The 15,784-nt window shown below is 44.5% G+C and overlaps 1 protein-coding gene across 1 annotated transcript in view; it reads left to right on the top strand.

Annotated features, from left to right (window-relative positions):
• AGBL1 (AGBL carboxypeptidase 1) overlaps positions 1-8,983 on the top strand; it is a 145,133-nt gene extending 136,150 nt beyond the window's left edge. Inside the window, exon 18 of the mRNA XM_035131745.2 lies at positions 8,799-8,983. Coding sequence (XP_034987636.2) covers positions 8,799-8,983 — 185 coding nt within the window. The remainder of the gene's footprint in view (positions 1-8,798) is intronic.
• The last annotated feature ends 6,801 nt before the right edge of the window (positions 8,984-15,784 follow it).

Raw genomic sequence — 15,784 nt, 5'->3', positions numbered from 1 at the left:
TCCTTCGCACCACGGCGCCAAATATACTTAAGACGGCCCTGCTTTGCTGTGCGGGTTCATAAGAAAAATCCTGCTGGATAGATTGAAGGCCCATGTATTCCAGCATCCTCTTCTCCCAGTGGCCAACCAGATGTCTTTGGGAAGCTCACATGAAGGGCCTGAGGGCAATGGCACTCTCCCAATATGTGATTCTCAGCAACTGGTATACAGGGGCATTCTGCCTCCAGTAGTAGAGTATAGCCTTTGTGGATAGTGGCTATTCATAGCCTCCTTCATGAGGGGTGGGTCAGTTTCAACCTTCCTCCTCCTCCTCCTCCTCCTCCTTCCTCTTCCTCTTCCTCTTCTTCTTCTTCTTCTTCGGAAGGGGATGATGAGCCAGTGGGAAGTTTGGGACTGCACAGATGCACTGCCAGAGCCAATATGGTGTTCTTATAAACGAGTCTTTCTCTGCTGCTGCCGGGAGGCTATTGCTGTGGCTATTGTCCACCAGGTGGGCCAGCTATTCCTGGGCTTACCAAACACAACTCCGCTTACCTTCCTGAACCCATCCCTTCCTAAGGGTTTGGTGCAGGTAAGAAAAGTCCAGAAAGAAACCCACAAAACGGGCAAACAGAACGACAATTGAAACATGCCCCAATGATAGTTTTCCCATCATGAGAACTTTGATCCAATTTGCATAATCCAGTACTTGATTCACATATCCCGAAACTATGCATGGACCAAAGCACAGCCATCATTTGAAATTCGCACTTTTCTGCATTTTGCAATGTGGTTCTCCAGCCAAAATGAATGGGAGATTAAATATACTGCTTTAGCTGTGTACGCTAGTTCTGTGTGCACTGTGAATGCAGAATTGAATCCCACCCCTTGCCCATCAGCTGACATAACCCAGTGCCATCACCTGCTTCACAGGTAGGTGTGGTTTGGCTCCTGGACCAAACTGCACCCTCTAGTGGACCAAGATTGCCCCTCAGGGTGCAGGTTCCCTGCCCTTCAGCTAGATCAGGCACCCCCAAACTTGGCCCTCCAGATGTTTTGGGACTACAACTCCCACCATCCCTAGCTAACAGGATCAGTGGTCGGTGATGATGGGAATTGTAGTCCCAAAGCATCTGGAAGGCCGAGTGTGGGGATGCCTGTGCTAGATGGACCAGCAGTCTGGCATGGTATAAGGCAGCTTTCTGTGTTCCTATCCATCATGCGACACTTAGTTCTCAAAGCACATCCAGCAAACCTCTCTAAGACATGAAACGGACTGCGTCCTGGGCATCACATGCCTGTGCCTGGGTCTTTTCTCTTTATGGCCCAATCCCTTCCAAGAATCTCTCATTTAAAAGGTGAGTGCATTCCAATAACACTGCCACACACACAGGCACACAAAGGAGGTTGCCAGGCAACGCGGCTCATGAAACAACCCCACCAGGATATGAAAGTACCGAGCAAGGCAGTTCATGGGCAAAGCAATTTAACGTTCGTAATGTTCCCTTTTGCCGTGTGCAACAATAACAGTGCCTGCATGTATAATATATAGTTGCAAAATCCAAAAGAATCATTGCAGACTGTCAGGACCCTCGTTGCCTTTATCCAGAAACACTTTCTGTGCACGTGGCGTTTGGAAGCAGAGTTAGGAAGGAAGGAAGGAAGGAAGGAAGGAAGGAAGGAAAGGTGGCTGAAAAGGAGGGTGCAAAACAGAGCCAATGAGGGTTGTGGTTGGGAGGGTTGTGGCCTGGAGAGAGTCCAAAGGGCCACATATGGATCTATTCCTGGTGTAGGATATCAGGAGATGGAGCACAGCTCAGTGGTAGAGTGCATGTTTTCCTTCCTTTAAGGTCCCAGCTTCAATCTCTCTCACACACAAAAAAAGATTGGTTAGGTGGTGATGGGAGAGACTGCCTGTCTGAAACCCTGGAAAACCACATGACCTGAAGACTGCAAGTCCCATCATCACCAACTGGCATGGCTGGCATTTGGGGATGATGGAAGTTGTAGTTTGAGAAATATGTAAGTATAAAGATACCTGCCTATGTCTGTAAGAATTGGCTCATAGAATCCCCATTCCCGGGTAACGAAGGGGAACAAATTTGTTCAGTTCACATTTTCCCGTAGACTTACCAATTTTGCATTTGCTTAACTAGCAAGTGAACCAAAATGCAGCTACCTTTCAAAATCGTGCAGCTCTTAATTTTGTTATGCAGATTGCCAGCCGAAGAGATTGCACAAAACGGCATTTATTTGTGAAAAATAATATGCAATGCTACAGTATATCATATTGGGAAAGATTGGTTGCAGAAATGCTTACATGGGGCAGTATTGTCATATGAAAATGCATAATTCTGGGAAATGCACATGGAATGTGCCTCCCTTAAAAGAAAGCATTGCACATTGATGTGGAAATAGGGGGAATGGAACTTACTGCTGGAAAAATGAGAAACCAAGAGAAACAAAAACGACAGATTCACCCATCCCTACTAATCTGCACTGTCTCTCTCAATCAGCTAGGATAGACATTAGGAGATTTGCCAGAACACCCTCCCTTGTGATTTTCGAGGCATTTCCTCCAAAAACCTCCACTTTTCCAGGCAAATAGCAGCCTGCAGCCTGTTTGCAGTGTTAAAAATTCTGCACCTGTTGATTTTTTTTGTCTCTCAGAACTGTGAATGTTTCTTTTCTTTTCTGTTTCTACTCCAGTTTGCAGTAAACACATACAAACCATGACACCAACCCTCATTCACCTCTTCCTGGCTGACGTCTGCCAGCAGTTCGGCATTATATTCTGGGCATGTCAGAACATAATGCAGTGTAACAAGATGTGATATGTTGGATGAGACTTTATGTAGCGGAAAAAGGTTCCTGTGCTTTCCCCCTTTTTATTATTTACATTCCCAGAGAAGGTTATGTGCCACATGAGGTTTCTGCAGAGATAAATAGCTAACCTGAGCTGGCTGGCAGCTTCCCCAGAATCCAATAAGGACTCTTCTCAAAATGGTCACCTAATGCTTTGAAAGAGCTGGCCTTCGAACACAGCCTTGAAGGACCTCAGCCCATTAAGAGACCTTGTACAAGTTCCATGCAATATGCCTCGGGATGACATTTGCATTGTTTAGGCAGCTATGAATTAAGGTGCTGCAGAGGCAATTCTGACTTGGGCTGTCTCATTATTTGAGGTCATGATGAATCAGGAATACCATTTGAATGGCTACTTCATGCATGCATCTGAGCATCACATGTTTGTTGGGATAACTCAGTCTGGAGGGCATGAGACTCTTAAACTCTGGGTTGTGGGTTTGAGCCCCACATTGGGCAAAAGATTCCTGCATTGCAGAGGGTTGGTCTAGATGACTCTGGTAGTCTCATCCAACTTTACAATTCTTTGATTACAGTACAGAAGAGATGGGTGTGTTTTCACCATTTTGATCCTTTCCCCCATCCCTCACCCAAGCATTACTTAGGGAAAGGAGAGAAATTGGTTTTATATGCTATGTGCAGTGGACCACTAACCCAATCTGACTCTCCCAGACTTGCTTGCAGGCCAAAACGCAACTCCTTACTCTGACAACACACCTCTCTGGATTGTGCAATACAGTTTTGGTTTACAAAAAATGCACTTGAAAAAATGAATATTTTATTTAAAATATGTGTGCAACAGCATGCGTGTCTTGCTGATTAATGCATTGAAAAGTATGTTTGTTACATTAAAAAGTGTGTATGAAAAGCATATAATAGGATGGAATGGCACGCAAGGGGGTGGAACAGGATGGAACAGACTAATGTGCCAGTGAGAATGAAATGGGGTGGCAGGGATAGGAGAGACATTCATTTCAGATTGCTTTTTAATGCAAACTTACTCGGTTCACGCCTTCTGAAACAATATACAGTGGTGCCTCAACTTACGAATTTAATCCGTTCTGAAGGCACCTTCATGGGTTGAAAAATTCGTAAGTCAAAAAACGCCATTGGAAATGCGATTTCCCATAGGAGTGCATTGGAAACAGAAAAATTTGTAAGTCGACGCAACCCTATCTAAAAATTTGTAAGTCGAAAAATCCCTATCTAAAAATGCTGCGGTTTCCTTTCGGATGTCGAGAAATTCATAAGCGTGCAGCCATTAGCCCCATTCGTAAGTTGAAAAATTCAGTTGTCGAGTCGTTCGTAAGTCAGGGTACCACTGTATGAACCCAGCCATCCTTAGAAATTTGCATTTATCTGAATTTTGCGATGCAGATCTCTAACAAACGTTTACAAAAATGCATACAATAGTTAAAAGTCTGTATAAAAATACATATATAGGGAAATTATTTATACTGGGGAAAATTGCTTGCATACAAAAATGGGTTTATTAGGAGAAATTCATGCTAAAATGCTGGATAATTTTCATGAGGTTTTTTTTTTTTAACAAACAAAAAAAAAGAAATCACAGACTGAATTTAAGATTGGAAAAATGAGAAACAAAGAGCACTGAAATTGACAGACCCGCCCATCCCTACCTCTGATCAAAAAGAAGAAGGCATCTACAAGCAGGAACAAGGCATCTCAATTGGCATGCTTTGCTCCTCTCCCTCCCCACCCCTCTGAGAACAGATAAGGATTGTTAAGGCTCCAGTCATCAATTTTATTTTATTTTTTAAGGCAGCATGTTGTATTTGGCTCAGTGCAGTTTACAGCTGTTGTCCATTAGGGGCCCCCAGGAGTCCAATTCCAAGCCACAAATGCAGAATCCCATAAGTTTCGCTCAGCAATGAGTCCAGAGAGCAGTTCTAAATCATCGTGAGGGGGAGAAGACGAGAGTGGGAGGGAGGGAGCAGCCAATGAAATTGCTGGGAAATAAGAAATTCGATGCATATTATTCAGGAGTAGGCATTTGTACTGTCTGTTGCTTCAAGCATAACACAGACTATATAGGAGACAGGGGGTAGCCAATATGATGCCCTCCAGATTTTGTTGAACTACAAATCCCATCAGCCCTGGCCAGAAAGGTCAAAAGTCAGGGATGAGGAGAGATATAACAGTGTGTTCCAGTTGTTGATCTGCAGCTCCCATTATCCCCAACCAGCAGGGCAAATTAGCATCTGGAGTAGACAGGTAGCTGCTCTATCATGTGTTGTGAAGTGCTGCTGAGCAACCCCATTGGGAAAGGTCTTCCAAATAGGGGGCAAATCTAGCAACTCATGCAGAAACACCCAGTGAGTGCAAACTCTCCAGGCTTTCACAGATGAAGAGAGGGGCATGGTTCTTATCAAGACCCCTTGGACATGCTTCCATCTCCTTTATGCTGAATTCGAGAGCCAGTGTTGTGTAGTGGTTAAGAGTGGTAAACTCGAAATCTGGGGAACCGGGTTCGCGTCTCCGCTCCTCCACATGCAGCTGCTGGGTGACCTTGGGCTAGTCACACTTCTTTGAAGTCTCTCAGCCCCACTCACCTCACAGAGTGTTTGTTGTGGGGGAGGAAGGGAAAGGAGAATGTTAGCCGCTTTGAGACTCCTTCGGGTAGTGATAAAGCGGGATATCAAATCCAAACTACTACTACTACTATTCTTCTTCTTCTTCTTCTTCTTCTTCTTCTTCTTCTTCTTCTTCTTCTTCTTCTTCTTCTTCTTCTTCTTCTTCTTCTTCTTCTTCTTCTGTTCTGCAATTGTCCTGCACCGTTATAGACTATTCTGCCTCTGGCCCTGCCATGTGGTCCTAGGAAGGGAATGTGACCCTTGCTTTAGACTTCTTAAAAGAGAGAAGTGTCGTTCCTCCTTCGTCCTTCCCTTGGGGCCTCTTCCGAATCCAAACCCCACGAAGCAACTGAATGTAGCTTTACATTTTTCTGAAGTGATCTGGTTGAGCATGACAAAACAGTCTCAGAACCAGCGTGGTGCCGTCAGTTGTTGTTTCCCCATGCAAAAAGGAAAAAAAGAGGGGGGAAAAGGGGGAAACGAACTCTCATTGAGTGTCACACCAAATCATATAATTGTCAGATGCATTGCCAGCTAGGGATCAAGATTGTCAACGCTCATCATTCTCAGAAAGAAGATATTTCATTCTCCTCCTACTTTTACTGGCAAACTTTGAAAGGGACTTGGAATCAGAAGTGGCTGTTCATTACTCAAACAAGTGAGTGCCTGGAATTGTGTTTGCAGCTATGAGCAATGGTGTTTAAATTGAGACAGCGGATAATAATAATAATAATAATAATAATAATAATAATAATAATAATTTATTATTTATACCCCACCCATCTGGCCGGGTTCCCCCAGCCACTCTGGGCGGCTTCCAACAAAATATTAAAATACAGAAATCCATCAAACATTAAAAGCTTCCCTAAACAGGACTGCCTTGAGATGCCTTCTAAAGGTCTGGTAATTGTTGTTCTCTTTGACCTCTGGTGGGAGGGCATTCCACAGGGTGAGTGCCACTACCGAGAAAGCCCTCTGCCTGGTTCCCTGTAACTTGGCTTCTCGTAGCGAGGGAACCGCCAGAAGGTCCTCGGCGCTGGACCTCAGTGTCCAGGCAGAACGATGGGGGTGGAGACGCTCCTTCAGGTATACTGGACCGAGGCCGTTTAGGGCTTTAAAGGTCAGCACGATCACTTTGAATTGTGCTCAGAAACGTACTGGGAGCCAATGTAGGTCTTTCTGGACCAGTGTTATGTGGTCTCGGCGGCTGCTCCCAGTCACCAGTCTAGCTGCCGCATTCTGGGTTAGTTGTAGTTTCTGGGTCACCTTCAAAGGTAGCCCCACATAGAGCGCTATGGTAGCCCCCACATAGAGGATATGGGCCACATGTGCTGAAGTCTCACTGCTCCTGTAGTGGCCTCTGATTCTGACAGGCAGTACAAGGGGCTGTACTTGGAGAGCCCTCTTCTGGGCTGTGCTTTGCCCCCACTCTCATCAAGCTGAAAGCCCCCATTACCTAGCAGCTTTTCCTTGCTAGAGATAATAGGGAAGTCTGGCTCTAAGTAAGCAGCGGAAGGAATAAGGTAGTGTACCACTTCAAACTTGCGTTGGAGTAGCAACATTTTTGAATGCTCATGTAGGTCAAAGAAGCCAGCTAACCTCACCGCAAGCAGAAAACTGGAATTGCAGGGTGTGTGTGGTTTGATTGCTGCTGATTTACTGTTTTCACTTCTGTTCATCAAGTTTATTTTTTAAAAAAAATATTTATTATAAATCTGTAAAGCTGTGATTTCTTTCAATTATTTGTATTATAATATAATCTGCCTTGAAAATTGCTTTTATTGAAATGTGGACATATAATTTAAAATGCTTAGAAAGTTAAACTGACTTTTTAAAATATTTTAACCTTTGAATGTTTTAAAGTAGGGTTGTAAATTTTCCCTGAATTTCTTGATTTATCTTTTTGTATACCATAATGAAGTGGTGTATAAATTTTACTAACACACACACACACACACACACACACAGAGAGAGAGAGAGAGAGAGAGAGAGAGAGAGAGAGAGAGAGAGAGAGAGAGAGAGAAATGGTACATTTTCCCTGGCTGCACTAGTACAGAGATGAGGACCCTATGACCCTCCAGATGTTATTAGACTACAACTCCCACCAGCTCCAACCAGCATGGTCAGGGATGATGGGAGTTGGAATCCAACAAAGATCCCCTCAGCAGCACATGAATGTGCAGTTTCCTTTCCTTGCAGGGTTTTTTGTGGGCTTCTTAAAATATGGGGGAACATTGGGAATGCTGCGCCTCCCCTGTTTAGTCCCCAACTGGTACAATGCATTCTACAATCCCAGAACATGACCACATCATTCTACTGCATATGTACTAATACATACGAGACTCAATTCGCAGCATGGCCTATTTTTCTCTCTTGCTTTTTTCTGGTGGATGGTACTCCGCCCCACCCCCCTTTCTCAGCTGCAGGCTAGAATAGAGGGAGAATAAAGAATACATCTGGTATGTTGTCAAATGTAATGCAAAGCCAAAATTGGTTGGAAGGCCTTGATTCTCTGCCAACATCTGTCTGTAGTGGCTGTCAGAAATGATGACCACTACAGGCATATGTGTTTTTGCTACATGTTTGTTTAACCTGACAGAATAATGGACAAAGCAGCTCTGGGTGTCAAAGCCAGTCGTTCCTCCATTTCCTCCCTCCGAACGCTTGAAAATTGCTGAGGGTTTTGGCAGACCAGTTAACATCCCCCCCCCTGCCTGTTCTACGTAGCAATTGCAGTGTTCTGTGCTAGATGCTGTATGGATTTTAGTTGTATTGGTATTGCTTCTTTTAGCTCTTCTATTTTATTTTATGGCATTTCAATTTGGATTCCATAGGCATGCTGTGGACCACATGAATAAAGGCAGTGGACCACTGATGCTCCAAAACAGAAAGCACTGTTCTTTTCCCACCCAGAAGAAAAGTCTCACGGGAAAGTTTCACACTGCATTCAGTGCCATTTTGGAATATAAAACTCCCATGAAGTTATTGGGGCAGATTTACAGTCGTACCTTGGAAGTCGAACAGAATCCATTCTGGAAGTCCATTTGACTTCCAAAACATTCGGAAACCAAAGCGCGGCTTCTGATTGGCTGCTGGAAGCTCCTGCAGCCCAATGGAAGCCCCGGGAAGCCGCACCGGATGTTCGGCTTCTGAAAACCATTCAAAAACCGGAACACTCACTTCCGGGTTTTGATTGTTTGGGAGCCTACTTATTTGGGAGCCAAGGTGTTTGTGATCCAAGGTACGACTGTATGTTAGTAGTAGTAGTAGTAGTAGTAGTAGTAGTAGTAAAAAGAGGGAGAAGGACAGCAAAAAAGCATTTTTTTATAAAAAAGATACTCCTCCCACTGTGTTTTCTAGGTGACCGTCCTTATGTGGTGCTCATGGCAAGGGTCCACCCTGGAGAGAGCAATGCCAGCTGGGTAATGAAGGGGACACTTGAGTTCCTGCTCAGCAACGACCCCATTGCAGATCTCCTGAGGCAATGCTTCATCTTCAAGGTCATCCCCATGCTGAATCCAGATGGGGTCATCAATGGCAAGTGAGTTATATCGCTTGGGTTGCAGTTACTAGCAAGCAATTAAGCTGGCCATATTAAAAGGCCTATGGAGTTGTGAGTTCCAGCTACTGTGTTCAGCATCAAGGGACATTCCTTATTAGTATGAGATACGTTAATGAGGAGTTGTAGTGGTATATAGTGCTGCCTGGTCAGCTGCCCTTGCTAAGCCTCTTACCTTTTCAGCTCCCATATTCAAACCCTATATAATTCCTATTTTAACATAATTTTTAAAATTTAAAATATTTCAACATTATTCAAACCACTGTCAATGGTACACAACTTTAGGTCCTTGTCCAGTTGCAACTCGGAGCTGGTGACGCCCTTTGCCCTTCCCTAAATATAGAATGCATTTATCAATATGATAGTTCTCCCAAGTTTGTTTTTAGTTAGGCTGTTCACCGAATAATGCATTTTCTGGGTAAATTAACTGTCTACCTTTTAACCAATTAATCAGTTATTTAGCCAATTAACATAAATATTACAGTAGTTCAGTGGAAGTGACATAGTGAGTGTATTTAATGAAGACAACAGTTTCTCTTGACTGATTAACACAGGGGGGTGGGAACTCATTTGTTGCTTGGCAAATTATCTTAAAACACATTGCTTGAGTCATGAGAGGCTGATCGTTTACATCAATGACATCAGTGCTGGAGAACCTTTAAAGGGAAGGAAACTTGATTGATCATCAGTTTTTTAAAAAAATTCCACATTTTTAAAAAACAATAAAATACCACCACCCCACCAGCTGTTAATAAGTTATTCAATCAGACTGCATGTTAAGTTGGCTTAAGGCCACAATTCTATGGGCAATTGCTTCAGAGAAAAATCCTCATTAAACACAGTGAGTGTCTACTACTCAGTAAGGATGAATCAATTTGGAACCAGCTAAGTTTTGCTCTGAGTAGAACCATAGAAATGAATTGACTAGGTCCATTGATTTTAAAGGGTTTGCTCTGAGTTGCATGTCCTCCAATATTTCACAGATGGAAGTATAGAATTGTTTGTAGTGCCCCAATCCTTGTGCCAAAGAACCATGGCTGAGAAATTCAGTGGTTTCTTCTTGTGTCATGGTGGTCTGGGGCTTGCTAGGACCAAATTGACAACTAAAGAAAAAAACAAAACGTAAAGGAAAAAGAGAGAGAGAATTTTTTTTTTTTAAGCTGTGCTTTATCCAGTTTTTCAAGTGAGTTCCCTTTGAAATAGAAAGGAGGGGCAAAGGTTTACCTTAAAGGGGATTATTGGAAGCTTTGATTTTTTTGTCTCTCCATACTTTTCAGAATGCTTCACTTCTCCTCCACACCTTTCACGCTGTGGCACTGATACAACAGCTGAAAGGGAAAGTAGCTCAGGATCCTATTGAATGAAATAATGGGATATTGCCCTGAGCTGGTTTTCAAATCTCTCTCTCTCTCTCTCTCTCTCTCTCTCTCTCTCTCTCTCTCTCTCTCTCTCTCTCTCTCTCTCTCTCTCTCTCTCTCTCTCACACACACACACACACACACACACACACACACACACACCTCACAGCCCCTGAGAAGTCGAGGGCCAGACAAACGTCTTTTGCTTTCCCAGCTTTCCATTATCACTGCACATAATTAAAATCTCCACTAGACACAGGCCTGGGGGAACACCTGACCTTTCTTGCAATTTCCAGTTGACTCTTGGAAAGAAGGGCGTTCCTTGAGGAGCAAAAGCGTTCTCTGCATTTCTATGACTGTATATCACAAGTGAGAGTTGCAGCAAAATGTGGCGATGTGGAATCCTCCTGTTTCAGGTTCCTGTCAGCCAGCCATGCCCTTTTCCAGGATGCTCTATTCCAGGCACCCCCAAACTGCGGCCCTCTAGATGTTTTGGCCTACAACTCCCATGATCCCTAGCTAACAGGACCAGTGGTTGGGGAAGATGGGAATTGTAGTCCAAAACATCTGGAGGGCCGAAGTTTGGGGATGCCTGCTCTGTTCCATTTCCTCCTCTGGTCTCCCAGCCTCCCCACCACCACCTGCCAGTCATTCCGTATTCTATATGCACTGGGCATCCTCAGTCCCAGTTAGGCTGCTGTATTCCCGTTTTTGTCTCCTTAGCTGTGTATTTTCAGTCTGGATCCCAAACTGAATTAAGCTGATCTGGGATTTGTCCAGAATGATTTGAGTGTGCTAAACACTCATAAAACATGTGGTTGGTGTTGGTGGCAAGGAAAAAAAGGTATAAAAGGAGAATTCCTGGATGCCAAGATCCAGGTTTGAAGCAAGTACTCTTTGGTGAGAGAGATTTAAAATCACAAAACATGTAGCAAAGTAAAGCAGGGAAATCTAAGCTGTTAGGCCTTTGAAATATGCCCTTGTGAGTTCCGTCTAAGGTTTCCGTCTTCCTCCAGCATAGAAAAAAGACCACATGTTTGGTAAGACAAAAATGGTTTACTTACAAACTCTGCAAATGTCTGTTTCATGTGCTTTTCCATAATACAGCATTCAGAAAAGTTGCACAGGCAGTAAAGCTTCACTTAATTACAGTGGTGGAAGTTTCTAAATTATTGGTACAGTATAGGAACACAAGATTGGCTTGTGAAAGCCATGTGGTCTTAGCTGCTGCAATCAGCACAGATCTCCTCACACACTGAGCTTTAATGGTAGATTGAGGGGAACAAAGTCTTGTTTACCTAGTCCAGTGATGGCCAAACTTGGCCCTCCACTACAACTCCCATCACCCCTAGTTAACAGGACCAGTGGTCAGGGATGATGGGAATTGTAGTCCCAAAACAGCTGGAGGGGCAAGTTTGGTCATCACTTACCTAGTCCCTCTGAAGGTGAGCTAAGGCTGGCAGGACAGCTTCCTCTGTGGTATTAACCCTTTCATGCATTAATTAGAAATAGCCATGAGGCTGCTTATCCCACAGCTGGGCAATGAGGAGGAGCAGGGGCAGAAGGAGATGATGTGGGCAAGACATCAGAATAAGGCAGATGGCTTATCCTTGAAAAACTTTGAGGAATATTGCATCACCCCTCCTAGGTGAGGTGTTGTGGTGAGGTGATGATTTCACGCCAAAAACATCTGCTCTGAATATTACCTTTTAAAATACCACTGTTCCCTCTGGTTGCTGCTGCTTTCTGGATGAGCTGAGAAGGAAGGGACCCCACCAGGACCAGGAGTCAAATGATGAAAAGATGATGTTACAATGCCACACAGCCAATCAGGTTTGGCTATGCAGTGACATTACCGAAAATGGTGTGATATGAAGGCAGCATAAATCAATAAGTCAACCTTTTGAAAGAGGTGCTGAAAAACCTCTGAAGAGAGAGAGGGAAGCTTCCTCCCACCCCCGGCACCTCCTGAAAACATCTGTGACAAGCCAAGCAGTTTCAGTTCACCTTTCCTCCCTGTGTTCCAGAGCCCTTCTAATCATGCTGCCTCCTTTCTCCAACTCACTTTCTTTAAAGTGCTGGTGTAAATTAATATCATCTCCTTTCCTTTGAAAGCTCATAAAGAAGCCAGCCAGGACAATTTTGAACAAGATGATTATTCTGAGTATCCCCATTCGGATCTGACTTTTTAACGAGCAGAGTGATTTTGCATCTCGCACGCAGATGCCCCTATAAATCTCTCCTCCCCTTCCCTTTAGTTGTGCTTCCATCTACTTATCTCAGCATCTTTCTTGGTTTAGAGAGGGATTCCCCCCCTCCCCACATTGCTTTGAAGTGGCTCGTTCTGCAAGTGCCAAAGCCTTCCTGCTCAGTCACGGAGATAAGGCACCAATATGTGGCATTTAGAAAGGGTTCCTGCCAGCAGCCTAGACATCAGCTGCCACACCAGTGTACACCCTGCCCAGTTGAGGAGAGCTCTCATGCCAACAGGTCCTTCCCTGATCATGCTTCAGGAGGCTTAAGAAGTCCCGAGACAAACCAGGCCAGGGTGCTTGCTTTTGCTAATGTGATCTGAAAGCTATAAGCAGATGTACTTCCACGGCAAACATGATGGCGGCAATGTAATTACACTAGTGCAGCATATAGCTCAAGTGGGGAGCACCCCCCTACCCTGCTGATCCTCCCTGGAAGCAATGGAACAAATATATCCATGCTGTGTCCCACTTCTGATTAGAACAGCTGCATGTTTTTTGTTGTGGTTAAGTGTCCTAGATGGACAGCCGGTGTGAGAATGTTACATACCTACCCTCACAAAGTAGTACGTGACTTGGGTGGAATCTAGACACATATGAAAACCACTCTGAAAATGCCTTTTTTAAATTTAAAAAGCATTTTTTTAAATACAGTTGTACCTTGGATCCCGAATGCCTTGGTACTCGGACGTTTTGGGTCCCGAACGCTGCAAACCTGGAAGAGTGTGTTCCGGTTTGCAAACGTTCTTTGGGACCCGAACGTCCGATGGGGCTTCCATGGCTTCCGATTGGCTGCAGAAGCTTCCTGCAGCCAACCTGAAGCCGCACTTTGGTTTCCAAACATTTTGGAATTCGAACGGACTTCCGGAACAGATTCCGCTCGCCTTCCAAGGTGCGTCTGTACATCGAATTTTCCATGAGACTCATCATTGCCATCTAGTCTCACATTGTTTATTGCACTTAAAACACACTTAAACCGTTTTATTTGCAGCTGTGTAGCTGAGTCCCAAGGACAAGTTGTTCTGCACTTAAGTCTGTTGAACATGATGTGTATAGCAGGGATTTGCACCTGCATTGCACTGCCTGAAAAAGGAAGGTGCAATTAAGCCAAGGGAAGGTAACAATAGGTGTACAATACTGTCAGGGGACCACCAGGGGTCAGCGGAGAGCCTGGGAAGGTGGGACCAGGGCTCTCTGAGGTGGAAACAGCCCGGGATGTTAGCGCCTTGCAACATCCCTTGGAAAGTAGTGCTGAGCCAGAGGAAGCGGAGCAGGAGCTTAGGGGTGCTGAGAGTGCAAGGTGTTGGGGAGGAAGATTTGGAGTGTCGGACCAGAGCGCTGAGGAAGGGGAGGCTCCAGGGGAGACAGCTCCAGCTCAACAGCTGAGCAGCTATGGGGGGGGGAGTGCTCCACCAGCCCCATCACCCCAGCAGTGTAGGGGGGAGAAGCGTCATGAGGAGAGGAGGAGGTTCAAGGCCCTAAGGGTGTTTTGCTGGCGGATGTCCCGCTGTGTGGCACTTCTGGATCCTGACTCAGACTGAACGGTCATGCATTTTGATGCTCTGTCTTGTACATATGTATATAATTAAACTCTGTAAAAACCAGACATGGAGTTGGAGCATGTTACTCGTGAGAAAGCAGCCAGCACCATTACAAATACACAGGAATGATTTGCAACTTCCAGGCAAAAAACTGAACTATGTTTCTTGCAGATAAATTTATCAGCCACATGTGATGCCAATGGGCAAGGAGGTGGGGGAAGTGACAAAGTTTGATACCTCTAGGCTGTTGTCTCCAGGAAGGATGTTACCTAGTTTGTACCTATCATACCCCAGTATACTGAGCTAGGGCTATACTGTATAACCCCTTGGTAATGAAGCAATCTTTCTATTGGCTTGTAATAAGGACTTCTTCACCACACGGTAAGAATGAAATCCCAGCTTGCTTGCAATTTTGCCTAATATTGATATTTCTTTCCAAGGCACTTCCTCTGATACAGCGCATTTTTGTACATTACTTTTGCCACTACATCAATCTCTGTGTGCACTTTCCCCAAATATATGCTTCTTTGTATTGCAACAGCATCACAAACATTCAGAGAAGTGCATATTACAAAGGATGGCTGCGTTCTCTTTGGGAAGTGCAAATTAGGGAGGTTCTTATTAAAATGGGACCTGAACACATTTCTTCCCCATCTGCAATCTGGAGCTATATGAAACAAGGGTTTGACTCTCTTATCCTTGAGAGCCTTCTTGGAAGAAAAAAAATGGAGGGGTAGTGCATTGCTCCTCTTTGAAGCATAGTATGGAGATAGCGGATAGCAGAAAGCTTTTCTCTATCTTCCATAGCCCTACAACTAGAACACTTAGAAATCTGGGACATCCATTGAAGCTGAAAAATGATTCAAGACAAATAAAGTACTTCTTCACACAATGTTGCGTTAAATCATGGAACTCACTCTCCCGAGGTGTTGTGATGGCAGAGGTGCCAGCTTGTGAGGGTGATGGGGGAGGGGGAGCGTCTTGCATGATGTCACATGTGCATGACATGCACATGGTATCTGAAGAAGTGTGCATGCACACGAAAGCTCATACCAAAATAAAAACTTAGTTGGTCTTTAAGGTGCTACTGAAGGAATTTTTTTATTATTATTTTACTTCGATCCAGACCAACACGGCTACCTACCTGTAACATGTACATGACTTCCTGATATCACACGCACAACGTCTGCATGTTGGGAGGAGCCAGGGGAGAGCCGAACACGGCAGCAGCATGGCCTTCTCCCACTGCTTTGACCTTCCAGCAAATTCAATTCAGCTGACACATATAATAATAATTTAATAATTTATTATTTATACCCCACCCATCTGGCTGGGTTTCCCAGCCACTCTGGGCGGCTTCTAACCGAATATTAAAAACAGTACAGCATCAAACATTAAAAACTTTCCTAAACAGGGCTGCCTTCATGTACCCATGGTCACATGTACCCATGGTCAGCAGTAATAAAGTTGCAGCACCTTCTCAGCTAGGGATGCAAGGAAGCATCATTTCCCATCCTCCACTGTATTCATTGCATGTCCAGTCGTACCTCGGAAGTCGAGCGGAATCCGTTCCGGAAGTCCGTTTGACTTCCAAAACATTCGGAAACCAAGGTGTGGCTTCCGATTGGCTACAGGA

Source organism: Zootoca vivipara, chromosome 14, assembly GCF_963506605.1.
Source record: "Zootoca vivipara chromosome 14, rZooViv1.1, whole genome shotgun sequence".
Classification (NCBI taxonomy): Eukaryota; Metazoa; Chordata; class Lepidosauria; order Squamata; family Lacertidae; genus Zootoca; species Zootoca vivipara.
Note: the sequence above shows the minus strand (reverse complement) of the source record. Positions and strands in the feature narration are given on the sequence as shown.